The sequence below is a fragment of the Colias eurytheme genome, chromosome 16 (assembly GCF_061535395.1).
Source record: "Colias eurytheme isolate Ceu_HAF_F1 chromosome 16, ilColEury1 Martin Lab GWU primary, whole genome shotgun sequence".
NCBI lineage: Eukaryota > Metazoa > Arthropoda > Insecta > Lepidoptera > Pieridae > Colias > Colias eurytheme.
The window spans coordinates 5,866,986-5,881,990 of record NC_142995.1 but is presented as its reverse complement, the minus strand read 5'-3'; the positions used below and the strand labels follow the sequence as shown (position 1 = coordinate 5,881,990).

At 33.7% G+C, this 15,005-nt stretch overlaps 1 protein-coding gene across 6 annotated transcripts in view; it reads left to right on the top strand.

Moving 5' to 3' along the window:
* Positions 1-1,144: 1,144 nt before the first annotated feature.
* Positions 1,145-15,005, top strand: part of LOC149901805 (uncharacterized) — a 34,657-nt gene continuing 20,796 nt past the window's right edge. For 2 of the 6 annotated variants that reach the window (XM_090111326.1, XM_090111324.1), the window contains exons 1-4: positions 1,147-1,169; positions 1,266-1,453; positions 2,971-3,149; positions 12,075-12,241. In XM_090111326.1, coding sequence (XP_089967452.1) covers positions 1,340-1,453; positions 2,971-3,149; positions 12,075-12,241 — 460 coding nt within the window. In that variant the 5' untranslated portion in view covers positions 1,147-1,169; positions 1,266-1,339. Of the gene's footprint in view, positions 1,170-1,265; positions 1,454-1,500; positions 1,518-2,021; positions 2,190-2,728; positions 2,861-2,970; positions 3,150-12,074; positions 12,242-15,005 lie in introns of those variants that run through there. The other 4 variants (XM_090111327.1, XM_090111321.1, XM_090111322.1 and 1 more) reach the window with 4 other exon arrangements.

Sequence of the window (15,005 nt, the reverse complement as noted above, 5' to 3'; positions counted from 1 at the left end):
AGAATGACACTTGCAGCAATAAAAACTACTTGGAGCAACATATCCGGTTTTTAAAGAATCACAAAAGGTCTTAACAAAAACTACAAAAATCACCTATGTGAATAGGCTACTTATAATATAGTTGCGAATGTTTGTATGTTTGTTCGTTACTCTTTCACGCAAAAACTGCTGAACCGATTATGAAATATGGCACACACATGGAGGATAAACTTGGACTATCTGATAGAATAGTTTTTATCTCGAATTTTACTGCGGGTTTTCCTTTGACTTCAGAAGCAAGTATTTTTTTTATTTTATTGAGAGAAAAGTAGGTAATATTCTTTACCACTAAATTTTTGGAGGTAATTCACATTATTTGTTTTGATCTTAGGTTTTGATGTAGGACGTCCACAGGACATCACCGCTGCGGGCTATGATTGTATTAAATGGAAACAGTTTCTAATTTCCTATGGTAGTTTCTTAATAAAACTAGACTTGCCATTCATTATATCTAACCTTGTATCTCATTCTTATAATGTATGCAACAATGAATGATATAATTTAGGGATGTAACGATACCGATACCGATATATCGGGTGATATAATAGGCAAGCCGATATATCGGTATCGCCGATTATAAAACAACCGATATCGAAATCAAACAATTCAAAAAACCGCGCCCAACGAACGATGCCGGAGGTCGCCCGAGCGCGGGTAAAGTACCCGCGCTTTTTCTGAAAAAACTACCACTAGTAAACTTTGATTACTGATTGTATGTGTAATGTGTATTACTTAAAGTTCAACTGACTTTGAAAAATAATAATGCTAAAATAAATAATAATAATTTTCTTGTTTTTTGATTTGGTATTTTTATTTAAAAGAATACGATTTACAGATGAGTCTCTGTTAAATGTTGGTAACTTTTATGCATAAGTCACTATTTATTTTTCTACCAAGATTTTTTACTACAAATATTGGTATAGGTATTGTATCGGCAAAATCATGTACATGTATCGTTACATCACTAAAATAATTTATACTTTACGTATTCTTTTGTATTGTAATCTCTTGATGGAAATGAATTTTACGCAATTTTTTATTTTAAAATATGTGATCGTGGCTGATTGGAAGATGAATCCATCTTCTTGCAAATTCATAAAAATGACCCTAAAATGCCTATTATTTATTAGGTTGTGTTTCATATCTGTTGCATTATATATTCTCTATACATGGTCTTTCGTTTTCAATTTTGCAATCTGGTAATTTTTGTCTGTCGTCTTTGACAGGCAAGCGCGTTTTGGTTCTAGGAGCGCAGAAAATTGTGATGTAAAAAGAGAAGAATAAATGTTTGTTGATCATCATGGCGAATCCTAGAAAATTTAGTGAAAAAATAGCCCTTCATAATCAAAAGCAGGCAGAGGAAACAGCTGCATTTGAAAAAATTATGCGTGAAGTTTCCGACGCAACCAATAAGGTATGTCGCGAATCGCCTATTTACTCAGGCAATCGCTTCCTGGCCGTCAAATGTGCTAGCCGACGTAAACAATAATCGCTAGAATAATTCACTTTTTGCGACTTAAAATAATTTATGATATTTGATAAAAACCAATTCAAAACAATAGATAATATATAGCAAGTTTTTATTTCGTACTGTATGCATCATAATAGCTAGAAATATTCTTGTTATTTGATATTCTCTTACACAAAAATCATAATAAATAAACTGGTATCAGAGAAATAATTACTACGAGAATTTCCTCACACATAGTTTTTCTAAACAGTGAATATTTCTGTTATTGTTTATCTATCAGTGTTATGGTGTTATTATTTATTCTCGTCTTGGAATGTTTATCGATAGTGTTCTCATCATTTTTATATCGAATAAGGTTAACTAATAGATCTAAGTATTTTGATAATTGTAAAAATTATTTTATATTTTTTTTTTAATTAGTTTTTTATAATTATTTCCCATAATTAGCTTTTGTGTAGTGATGTGATAATCAATATAGAGAAAGAAAAATCTTGAAGCTAAATGGTTGCAGGTAAATTCAAATAGTAGAAGAACACGTGTAAAAGCAACTACAGAGTTGGTTGAGAATGTTGAGCCCCAGATTGTACAAAACCAACAGACCATGGGTTCATTCCGAAGTGGTTCTCTTCCTAATGTTGCAGCACCGCAACCACCCTCTACTCAACCAGAGATCATAAAGGTTTCTCATTCCTCGAAACTGCATTTAAAATATGTAGTGTGTTGTCGACTCGCTGATTTCTACCTTTTTTTTTCATTTGAAGCCATCCCTTTTACTGTATGCTACTATTTTGTTAGTAGTTAAGGTTATATTTATTTTGATGTTTATTTTCTATTAAACTTAAATATACTGTCTAGATACATTCAGAAAGTTGCTTTAAGGTATTATTTATTGTTTATTCAACAATTTAATTAAAATTTATTGTCTATTGAATGTCCATAGTTTATCATAGCCCTTCAATTATTTGTTGGAGCTGGATGCTCACGGTTTTTATTTGTTTTGTAACATGTGTTTTCCAGGTTTTATACATGGCCATGCCATCATCTGTTTGACTTATAAACACTTCAAAAACATATTCTATAATGTACCTTATAGGTATTGATTTAAAGTTTAAATTGTATTGTTACTTACATATATTTTATTTTTTTAAATGAAAGTAGCTGTTTTTGAAGGTCTATGGGAATGTTTGTCATATTATTTACACTTCTTTTTTTATGTAGCATGTGTAGTTTGCCTTAAGCTTTTGAGTTGACCCTTCCATCACTGTTAGTCCACAAAGTATTTAATGGAGTACTATTTAAAGATGATTTTGAAAATAATTTGCTGTATTGTACGAATTGGGTAGTTTGAAGGTAAATGTGATAAAATTTTTATTCTTGTATTAATGTGCTAGTTGGTAGTAAATAGATGAATATTATTTTGTAATCAATTATTATTAAATATACATTTTTTTATTCAACAGCCAGAGGAATCAACAATACCAACACAATATGCAATGTCTGGTGGTAGGAGTGGGGGGATGTCGCCGTCGCCGCGGTCGCCGGGGCAACGGGGACGAGCCTCGTCGTCCGTTGGGCCCATGCGGAGGCCGGCAGATAGGAAACATGACACAAGTCCGTATGGAAGTACCGTGTATCTCAGGTAAGCAAGACCATTTTTAATTTATACACATAACTAGATTTCCGCCCGCGGCTTCGCCCGCGTTTTCAAAGGAAAACCCGCATAGTTCCCGTTCCCGTGGGATTTCCGGGATAAAACCTATTCTATGTGTTAATCCAAGTTACCCTCTATATGTGTGCTAAATTTCATTGTAATCGGTTCAGTAGTTTTTACGTGAAAGAGTAACAAACATCCATACATCCATACATCCATACATCCTTACAAACTTTCGCCTTTATAATAGTATTAAGATTAAGATAATATAGAATTAGCTGTGCTGTGTTGTTTTGCCTGTGAGCAGAGTTTACGCTATAGCGTGATATAACTATAGTCAAAAATCTATTCATTGATTTTCGTTTGAAAGTGTAAAAAACATTCATCCATATCGATATTCTTATAAAATTTTACATTTAAAGGATATGTTAGGATGTTTAACTAACTTAATTTCAATACTAAACACTGTTAAGTGGTTTTTGTTGCTATTCATCATAACTTTTTCTACTTATATTTATAATGGAGGATGAGAATAATAAATGAAGACTGTTTCAAATATTGAATTGATTTTACATATTAATAAAATTAAATCACAGGCAAATATTCAAGCACAAATCCAAATGAAGTATGTAGTGTACATTGTTAGTTTTTGCTACTGAAATTTGGTCTTATAACAATTTTATTTGTGAAGTGTTACTCTGGTTTTACTTTGATATACTGAACAACTTTTTTTCCTATTAGAAACTGATTTTGGGTATGTGTGCTGTTACTTTTAGGAATCACGAATTTAAGTTTGTTCAAGTTACTTCATTATTGACTCAAATAATAAAACTACATTAAACTTATAAATACATTCTTATTACACGTGCAAGTTTTACAAATTAAGGGAACAATGTTTTAAATACGAAATAATGTTTGAAATCCTTCGTAAATGGTGAATTGTAATAAAATAGATGATTTAAAATCTATTCATTATGCGTGAAACTGCGCTGATTTTACCTAATTTTACGACTGAATATAAGAGATACGAAGTAATATTGTTGCAATAAATAGGAAGTAAAACATTTACTTGTCGCAAAAGTCCGATTTAGTCCGGAATAAAAATAAATTGTATATATGTACCAGGAAACATAGAGACTGAATAAGAATTTAATAAACGTAGCGTTAAAATTAACCCAAAAAAAAGAAGCAGGTTGTCGAATAATTTCCCTATGTATTATTAACTGAAAAGATCAAGCCAAAATAATCAGTAACCTTTTTTAATTTCCTATATAATTAGTCCATTGAATAAAAAGTTCTAGAGTGCGTGTGTTAGTAACGTAAGATGTTTCTTCGGAAACATGTCAAGAGTCCCTAGGTAATAAACATACTAAAACCCCGGGCCACTAGGAGGAGCCCCGGAGTGGGGGGAGGGGGGAAATGGGTCCATTTTTTCATTTTTCGCTTAAATCTCAAAAACGGTACATGTTAGAGAAAAACTTTCAAGGAAAAGTTGAAAGGCCATAAAATTATCTACAAGTTGTACCTGAATCATTTTTTCCTATATCCTACCGTTTCTGAGTTATACGCAGTAAAACATGATTTTGGCTCAAACAATTTCCACATCAATCGATCAAAAAATATTTCTTTCTTCCAAAAAACTCAAATGTGCAACTTGTGACCGGTACTGATAGATTGCTCTTAATTAGGTCTATAATTGGTAAAATAAACACATTCCTCCATGGAAGCCTTTAGGAGGAATCGATTGTCAAAATATTATATTATGGTAGTTTGAGTTACTGAACTTGATCTTTTTATTTTTTTCTTCCAAAAAACTCAAAAGTGCAACTTGTGACCGGTACAGATAAATTGCTCATAATTGGGTCTATCATTGATAAAAATACCAGATTCCACCACGGAGGCGTTTACGGGGAATTGAATTTTATTAGGGTAGTTACGATACTTGAACTTTTTATTTTTTTTCTCCAAAAAAACTCAAAAGTGCAACTTGTGACCGATACTGATAGATTGCTCTTAATTAGGTCTATAATTGGTAAAATAAACACATTCCTCCATGGAAGCCTTTAGGAGGAATCGATTGTCAAAATACTATATTAGGGTAGTTTGAGTTACTGAACTTGATCTTTTTATTTTTTTCTTCCAAAAAACTCAAAAGTGCAACTTGTGACCGGTACTGTTAGATTGCTCTTAATTAGGTCTATAATTGGTAAAATAAACACATTCCTCCATGGAAGCCTTTAGGAGGAATCGATTGTCAAAATACTATATTAGGGTAGTTTGAGTTACTGAACTTGATCTTTTTATTTTTTTCTTCCAAAAAACTCAAAAGTGCAACTTGTGACCGGTACAGATAGATTGCTCATAAAAAGGTCTATCATTGATAAAAATACTAGATTCCACCACGGAGGCGTTTACGCGGAATTGAATTTTATTAGGGTAGATACGATACTTGAACTTTTTATTTTTTTCTTCCAAAAAAACTCAAAAGTGCAACTTGTGACCGGTACCGATAGATTGCTCATAATTAGGTCTATCATTGATAAAAAAACCAGATTCCACCATGGAGGCGTTTAGGAGGTATTGAATTTTATTAGGGTAGTTACGATACATGAACTTTTTAACTAACTACCCTAATAAAATTCAATTCCCCGTAAACGCCTCCATGGTGGAATCTGGTATTTTTATCAATGATAGACCTAATTATGAGCAATCTATCTGTACCGGTCACAAGTTGCACTTTTGAGCTTTTTGGAAGAAAAAAAATAAAATGTTCATGTATCGTAACTACCCTGATAAAATTCAATTCCCCGTAAACGCCTCCGTGGTGGAATCTGGTATTTTTATCAATGATAGACCCAATTATGAGCAATCTATCTGTACCGGTCACAAGTTGCACTTTTGAGTTTTTTGGAAGAAAAAAATAAAAAGATCAAGTTCAGTAACTCAAACTACCATAATATAATATTTTGACAATCGATTCCTCCTAAAGGCTTCCATGGAGGAATGTGTTTATTTTACCAATTATAGACCTAATTAAGAGCAATCTATCAGTACCGGTCACATGTTGCACATTTGAGTTTTTTGGAAGAAAGAAATATTTTTTGATCGATTGATGTGGAAATTGTTTGAGCCAAAATCATGTTTTACTGCGTATAACTCAGAAACGGTAGGATATAGGAAAAAATGATTCAGGTACAACTTGTAGATAATTTTATGGCCTTTCAACTTTTCCTTGAAAGTTTTTCTCTAACATGTACCGTTTTTGAGATTTAAGCGAAAAATGAAAAAATGGACCCATTTCCCCCCTCCCCCCACTCCGGGGCTCCTCCTAGTGGCCCGGGGTTTTAGTATGTTTATTACCTAGGGACTCTTGACATGTTTCCGAAGAAACATCTTACGTTACTAACTCACGCACTCTAGACCCCCCTTGGAGGGACTCATTCAATGGACTAAATTGTTAATTTCGTACAACACGTAATTGTTTAAAAGTAAAGTAAAAGGAACTTATTTGCCAAGGATTATTATTCGTGAGGTCAATGAAAGTAACGTTTTCCAGTCTTTATGCTATGAAAATTATACGAATCACATTGGTAATAAATGCTATAAATGTTTACTAATTTATTTTCCGGGTTGACTATAAACCCGTTGTTTCGATTCGATTTAAAAACGTGTTATGTATAGTCAAAATTTAAATGTTCTTTCATGTACATATCAAGTACTACTATTATATCAAATATTACGATTACAATGTATACTTTCTATGCAACATTAAAACACATGCAAGTATGACCAGGTTCCCATTGTCATTCATTTGAGGAAACCTCATTCATAATTAATAAATTTATTGTTTGAGCTTATGACAAATATGAACAGGAAACAATTTGCATCGGCATTGGTCTGTACTTGGAAGTGACTTGATCCTATAGCCAGAGTATAGGGTCAACGGACTATATACTTCTTACCTATTTCAATAGAGGACGAAACCGCATAGCATGCAATCGATTACGTCAAACGAAATCAAATTATAATTTGAATGTGTACGCGCCTCGCGCCATTTTGCTAGTAGGTATGAGGCGCAAGTTGAAAAATAAACAAGCTTCTATAGAATTCATAAAAAACTAAGTAAGTAATTGAAAACTGGTAACTTAAAAATTTCAATAACATTTGTAGAAACAAGAAAAATTTAATGATTGTAAATTGCCGCCAAAACTCTATCCTCAATAATTATTGTCATATTCATGATTTGTCTCTCACAATTGATTCGCGTCTAACAACTCCTGAGTCTTAAATTAATCAAGCAATCTATACGGTACCGATAGTACCACACGAAAATAATTATTTTTATGTACCTACGTGCATAAATACGCCCATTATTTAATAGGTACATACTATCAAAACATAACCCGAAAAACATAACTCCTTCTGTTAAGTACTATCGGAATAATTTTATAATAATTGCATCACAGAGAACTGAATAAATAATATAAGAAATAGGAATGAACATAATTCGGTTCAAATTGAAATAACGTCAGAGATTTAGTACTTACCTTAAAATCTTATGAACGAGTTTATATCAAGTAAATAAATTAACTTGGTAGGTACATTTAAAAGAACATTGTTTGTTATTGTAGTGCAGATAACACAAATTCTTTTTATTTAAATATAATTCGTGTTAATATAAATAATAATTATATTATTGACGTCATTAGCATTGTAAAAGCCATGTATAGAAAAAAACTTAAACAAAAAACGTCATCGCCTTATTCACTAAAAAGTAATGATATACAGGTAAATTAGCTTGGAGAAATTTTTGCGTTTGTAGTAGTGTATGGTCAGCAAATAAAATAAAACAACATTTTATTTTTAGTTTTTATTTTATATGTATATATAAGGGATTTTAAATTAAACTATATGTGTTTCTCCTCTGAAAAAGATGAGACTTTATTTTAATATTTGCACATTTAACATACATATAACTTTTACATTAACAATGTTACTAAAATGAAAAATTTACTAACCTGAAAAAGAAACGACATTTAAAGTTTAATTCTTTAGTTTGAGAAGTCAAAGGCTTGCCTCGACCATGTTTTAACACTGGAGCCATATTGAATTAACAATATAAAGTTACAACACTTACACACAAATTAAACACTAGTTATGGCCCTGCCTTCATACAAAACTGCTAAATACGCCGTTCGCACGGGAATAGAATGTGGATGCGATTTCCCTTAGTTAGCATCCAAGCTTACGTCTTTATAATTATTAAACTGTATAAATTCATTCTTTAACTCCGGTCTGCATCGTGCAGACATGGGTGTAAAAGTCTCATTTTAGCTATTAAATGTAGTTTTTAAGTACATCTGAGTTTTCATTTGGGGCCTCCGGCTGCGGGACATGTAATTCACTTCAACAAATATTATAACAATAATAACAAATAATAACAACAATCAACAAATACAAAATTTATCAATTATACTACGTACATAATAATTATAATTTTTGAATGAAATGTGCTTTATGTTCTAACGCTACCAAACCTGTGCCTCCAGTGAATAAGGGAGTAAGACGAGTTATTCCCTTTGGTTTTTATTGCACCATTGGATTCAGCTCGTCAAAATACACAACATATCAAAAGGTCATATCTCTAGCTGCGTCCTAACCCATTTTTTTGAATGACCCAAACGGTATAAGTAGGGTGTGATTAACGGTATAAGTTACCTTATCCATCATTTTAGGCAATCGCAAAGGAACTATTCGTCTCGAGTCAAAAGTACCCACGAACACAAAGACGTATGTGTAGTTATACATTTTGAATAAAGACTTAATTCATTTTGTTCCATCAGTCCTAACACTATTTTAGTATAAACGCATTTGTGTCATTTTTCTAACATGAGCATAAAGGAACAACTCTTTTAGTGTCATTGGTTCAAGTGACGACATGAGACAGTTTGGCATTAATGCCGTGTTGCTATTGGTCTATTAATTGCATACTGCACGGAAACAACACCACACACTATTCCTTATTATTTTTAAATCGTTTTTTCAATAAATCTGCAACAACAAATCTTTATATTTTTAAAAAAGGTATAATTATCAGTTAACTTGGGATACTAATATATTTCTATGGAAATTAACTATTTTTTGCAATAGATATTAAAAATACAGTTAACACATTAAGTGCATTTAATCATATACTCTTTGTTTATATAAATACAGAACGATAATTGAATCATCTAAAAAAAACCAACAAAAATGTTAAACTTATATTTTCTTCTTATAATTGGGTAAGTTTTTAAAAAATAACTCGTTTTTAATCTTTTTTTTTTAATTATCTAACTACAATAATCAAGACAATAATACTGTAGTCTATAATAATCGCATAAAAAAAAGTATTTATAACCAGTCTTGACAATTATGAATATCGTTTTCTCCGCATATAGCGTTTTAGCCACTGTGCTTTGGTAATTTGCCTTTTTTATAAGAAAAAAATCCGCAATATCGATACTTCTTTGGTCCTGCATTTTCGTAAACATTTTATGGATACTCTGGTACCACATATTTTGAAAAAATTGGGCTTTTGTCACGTAGAGTCTCTTCAAAGTGCGTGCCACAAGTCGTATCCAGGGCACCTTCAAATCTGTGCTTAATTTTTTCATAAAATCTTTGCGGCTCAATGTATTTTCTTTATTTATCTACATTATTTTAATATCATATGATATAGAAATTGTTAAAATTCTATATCATGCCGTAAAATATCGCCACTGACCACCTATAACTTTTCCTGTATTAACTGAACATACAGGAATATGGTTTTCGGGCTTCTCTTATCTCTTTATAGTGCTTGTATCCTCAATGTATACCACCATGACATTGTGGCGTTGCCACTTTTATTATCTATATTTTATTATCTGTGGCGTTCCGAAACGGAACGCACTTGATCGAATTTTAAATTGATTCGACGATTAATTTTCACTAGGACAATAGTTAATACGCAAAACGCAATACGCAGTTGATACGTATTTATTATTTAATACCAATACTCAATGATTGTCTCCTGCTAACCTGTACAGACTAGACTCATTGTGGTGACTGGTGAAACACTGTATAGCATTAACAACATAGTACTGTATTATTGAAAGATCAATTAAAGGTTTATTTTACAATCTACGACTTTCATTATGCATGGGTAACAAAACCCCATAACATATTCGGTTTTACCCCGGACAACATCTTCAGCCACCCAATCCCCTTGCTTGAAGTCCAAATCCAGCGGAGGACAATAATCGTCATTTACTAAAATTGAAGGTTTTTCGTCCTAGTATAAAAGTTGTCTGGATCCCATTTTATACTCAATCTATAGTATAATACTATAGATATCATGTGAAACGTGACTTGGAAAAAAATTATTCAAATAAATCACAAAATAAAAATTTGAGACAATCTTAAAAGTTACGAAGAGCCTAATTATACGTCAAAATGACGCACAACATCCTCTTTACAACCAAATTGCGGAATTTACCTGGATGAGCCAACTATGTACTGCTAGGTCTAGACGGCTAATAAGTTGGTTCTGGATTTTGCAGCGATTCGATGGTAAATATAGAAGAGTTCATACGTCAAATTTACGTAGATTGGACTTCTAGGGTTAAATGCATAAATACTTAAATTTTGTTTTGTTTTTATTATCTAATAACGATAAAAAACCCGTTGATTTCATTCGTTTTTCAAGCTACGTGCATAGTTTTTCCACTAAAATGCGTCAATTGAGTCATAAAGTACACAAATTTCAAGCATAATAAGTCACATCATTTCTATAAAACCAAAACTGGCAATAATATAAGTCGTGTTGTGCGATTATGAACATAGTGCATAAGGGCATAAGTCGTTATATTGCAAAGAGTAAAAAAAAATGTATGTGAATACATTGAGTTATTCCATGAAGTACTCGTTCATAAGGCCACAACTACAAAAAAACACGAAAAAAGTATATTTATGGGGTTGTTACAATATGTGTTCATATGTAAAAATATAGTCTAACATCATATCTTACACATACAAGCTTAAAATTTTGAATTAATAAAGATTTAGTATTGATATATAGTTTTTTGTCTCTCCTGAAAAGTGCTGTTTTTGAGTTATTCCCTTATTCACTGGAGGCACAGTAACGACTGCACGTGGCACCTGCGGACAGCGTAAACTGGTTTATTCTGGTTTTGTGCGTGTTTCCACTTTCCACTATCAAGTGACGATTTATTTATTTGTTTTGTTTCGTAATTATTATGGTCAAATATTAATTATGAAACAAATTATTATGGACACGATATTTTATTGTTTCACGGTAGTCGCCTTGTCGTTTGCTCAAGGACGTAAAATTGAATGATATATTTTTTTTTATAAAGTCAAAACCATTTTCTTTCAAATAAAAACTTGTTTTTATTGAAAACAAAAGTGTTGCTAGGAATAAGTATAAAATTAAATAGTAATGTTAGGATATCGAAACATTTTTGTATAGGCCAGAACGATATAGTGGAAACGCGCTCTAAGATCTGAGTAATATACACACCACTACATATGCAAAAATTTCTCCAAGCTAATTTACCTGTAAGTATTAGAAAAAAGTAATCTATTTTTTAAGTAAGAACTAAAGTCTTGCGATTTAGTTATTGCATTCATTTTCGTTTGCGATTTGCGATTTAGTTATTGCTAAGCTATCCTTATATGTATTCTATAACTTCATAGAGTTCATTATCATTAAAATCGCACTATATCCATATTACATTTCTTTACAACCCAATATGAACTTTCCTACACATATCGTACGGTTCTGTAAAAATCGCCCTTTATCCACGTTACATGTATGTCCAATCCAATATGAACTCTCACACATACAGCATAGAGTATATATCGTTCCAGCCCGCCACCAGACAGCAACTGGCGCAGGACGAACTCGGACTCGGCGCTGCACCAGTCGTGCGGGGAGCAGCAGGTGACAGCGCCCCCGCTGTCCCCGCACCACCCGCTGCATTCCCACGCCCACCCACACATGCACCCACACCAGAACCATAGGAGAGGTGAGATATGTACGGAAACGCTTTATTTTACCATTTTAATTAGTTTTAATGATGTTCGTATAATTCACTAAAAAAGGGCGTGTCTGCCGAGCACACGTGTCAGAAGTGAAACTTCTTTGGCAAGATAAAAAAAAACCAAAATCGTCGCCTTGCTCAATGACGTGACGGTATTGCCATGACGCGACTTTGAAATTTTACTCTCAACGCGCAAAAGAAGTTTCATACCACATCAGGGTTCACTATGTATAATCACTATGTGGTTCAAAATAAATATAAATGAAAGTTCCTGATTAGATATTTAAGTTGATTTTCAAAATATAAAACTATTTTGGATAACCAGTATTTTTTAGATCATCATTTTCCAAAAGTTGTTGTCCTCGAAATCAATGGTAGGCAAAAAATATTAACATGAATTGTGGTCTTTACTGCATGCCTGTTCATTTTATTACGCAAAATGCTGTGATAAGGAAGAATGGCACACTGAGTTAAATATATTTTACATAAATAGGAGGCTAATTTAAGTTAATTGCATTAGTTAAATGACTGGTGGATTATGTAATTGGTTTAACAAAGCTGATCTTAATGTGTTATAATTCTTTACTTACACTTTAATTTTAATATGAGGAAAAACAATAAGGATAAATTATTTTGAAATAAAACTTATGATACAGATTTTAACATCATATTGTATCAACATACAAAGATACAATATGCATTACAGGAAAACTGACCCATATAACATTATCTATTGCAATTTGCAAGAAATACCATAAATGTTGACGTTTACAAACACCAGTTGTAAGTTTTTATCATTTCCACCATAAAAATAAGCTCAAGATTATAATAAGAATTTGCCATAATCATAATTATTCTAATTCTTCATAATTATTATTTATTAATTAAAGTGAAACTTTTATTACATCGTCTCAAACTTTTTGGTCTGTGTAGCGCATGTCGCGTGTATCATCACCGTCACGCGACATGCGCTACACAAAGCAGTGTTCGGAACCGTTCGAACAGTTTCACTTTTACCGTGGTTTCATAAAACCACACAACATTTTTTTATATTTATAATCTTGAGCCAATTTTTATGGTGGAAATGATTGCAATAAATTGCATGCCTGTATTAATTATCTAAATAAAACCCAGATTTGTGTCCATACTTCAACAACATATCTTAAAAAAAGTATATCATGTCATGGAGCTTTGAAATTATTTTTAAAATCTGGAAAAGTGTTCGTTTAAATAAATAAATAGTAACTTTAAACCAATACATGATTCAAGTGTTTAGTGTTAGTTGTCCTAAGATCCAGTGTTGCTATTTTGCCAGTAGTATTAATTAATATTAATAAATGTATACACAGCACACTGCACATGTATTATGTGTACAGTCGTGCGCTAGACGCGTTCGGAATTGGACGTGATTAGTGCTAGCACTTCAGTAAGGAATAACAATTCGCGCCACGCGCGGCTTTGCCGCTGCATGAACTTTTATAATGAGTTGTAAAACACTCATTGTAAATGAGCTGTTGGCGTTCATCCAAAATGCCATCGATACAATGGACGAGATTAGCATCATGCAAATCTGCAAAACTAACTTTAACGAGAAGGAAATCAGCAGTGGCAAGGTGCTACTCTTCCAAACGCTAGACAAGATTGCCACAATGCCGTCCCGCCGCAGGAACGGGGGTGAAAAATGCATACAGGTCATCATCAGCCTATTGAAGGTGACTGATCCCGATGACGTGCCCGATTTCGTCGCAAAGGAGTTGCATAAACTTCCACCGGTGGGATTCGACCACGTCGATGTTACGAGGCTCCTTAAGGACATCACATTCCTTAAGGCGAGTCTGGCCGAGGTACACACCAAGTTGGAGGCCTCAGAGAAGACCATCTCCGATTTACGAGTCGAGTTAGCGACATATCGCGATGCGCATGCAATATGTAGGTCACCCGTGCCGTCATATGTGAATGCACGTCGCGGAGCGCAAAATGCATGCGTCGGCATTTTAACTGCTGATGTTGACGTGTCGCCGACCGCCGATGACCCGAGTGATGCCTCGCGCCCCGCTCCCGTTACCTCTCCCCCGGAGAAGACATCGCATGTCACGTTGCCAGCTGCTCCTCAACGTGACTACGCCGCCGCAGCCGCAAAAATGACTGCGACCCCCAAACCAACAAAAGGAGTAAACGCACCCGTGCGGAAAAGTTTACCTTCAAAAACGAAGGGCGTCGACGAGGATGGCTTCACAAAAGTCCAGAAGAAGAGGAAGCTGACTCGTCAGAACAAGTGTGGCACCGCAACGAGGGATCCAAACTTGCGGATGCGCGCAGAGGTGCCGACGACGCCGCTCTACGTGTCTCGTGTGCACTACTGTACCAAGACTGAAGATGTTGTCGAGTACTTGCATGCGAAGACAGGTTTGAGTCTGCGAGTGGAACGGCTGGAGTCTCGCCATAAAGTGAGCTTCAAGTCCTTCGTGGTGAGAGTACCGACCGCCAAGCTGAGCGTCTACATGGACGAAGGGTTTTGGCCGCAGGGTGTTGTGTTTCGCCGCTTCCGCGGACGGATACCCGGCCCCCCGGAATCGCGTCACACGCCGAAGACATAGCGTGTATTAATTTAGTTTAGTTTTAAATTATTATATGTATGTTAGTCTGTAAGGTATTTATTCTATGGGTCTGTACAATTTATTGTCTGTTACCTGAAATAAATGTTATAAATATAAATATATAATATATTATGGTCCGTTGTATGCCGACAATATGTATG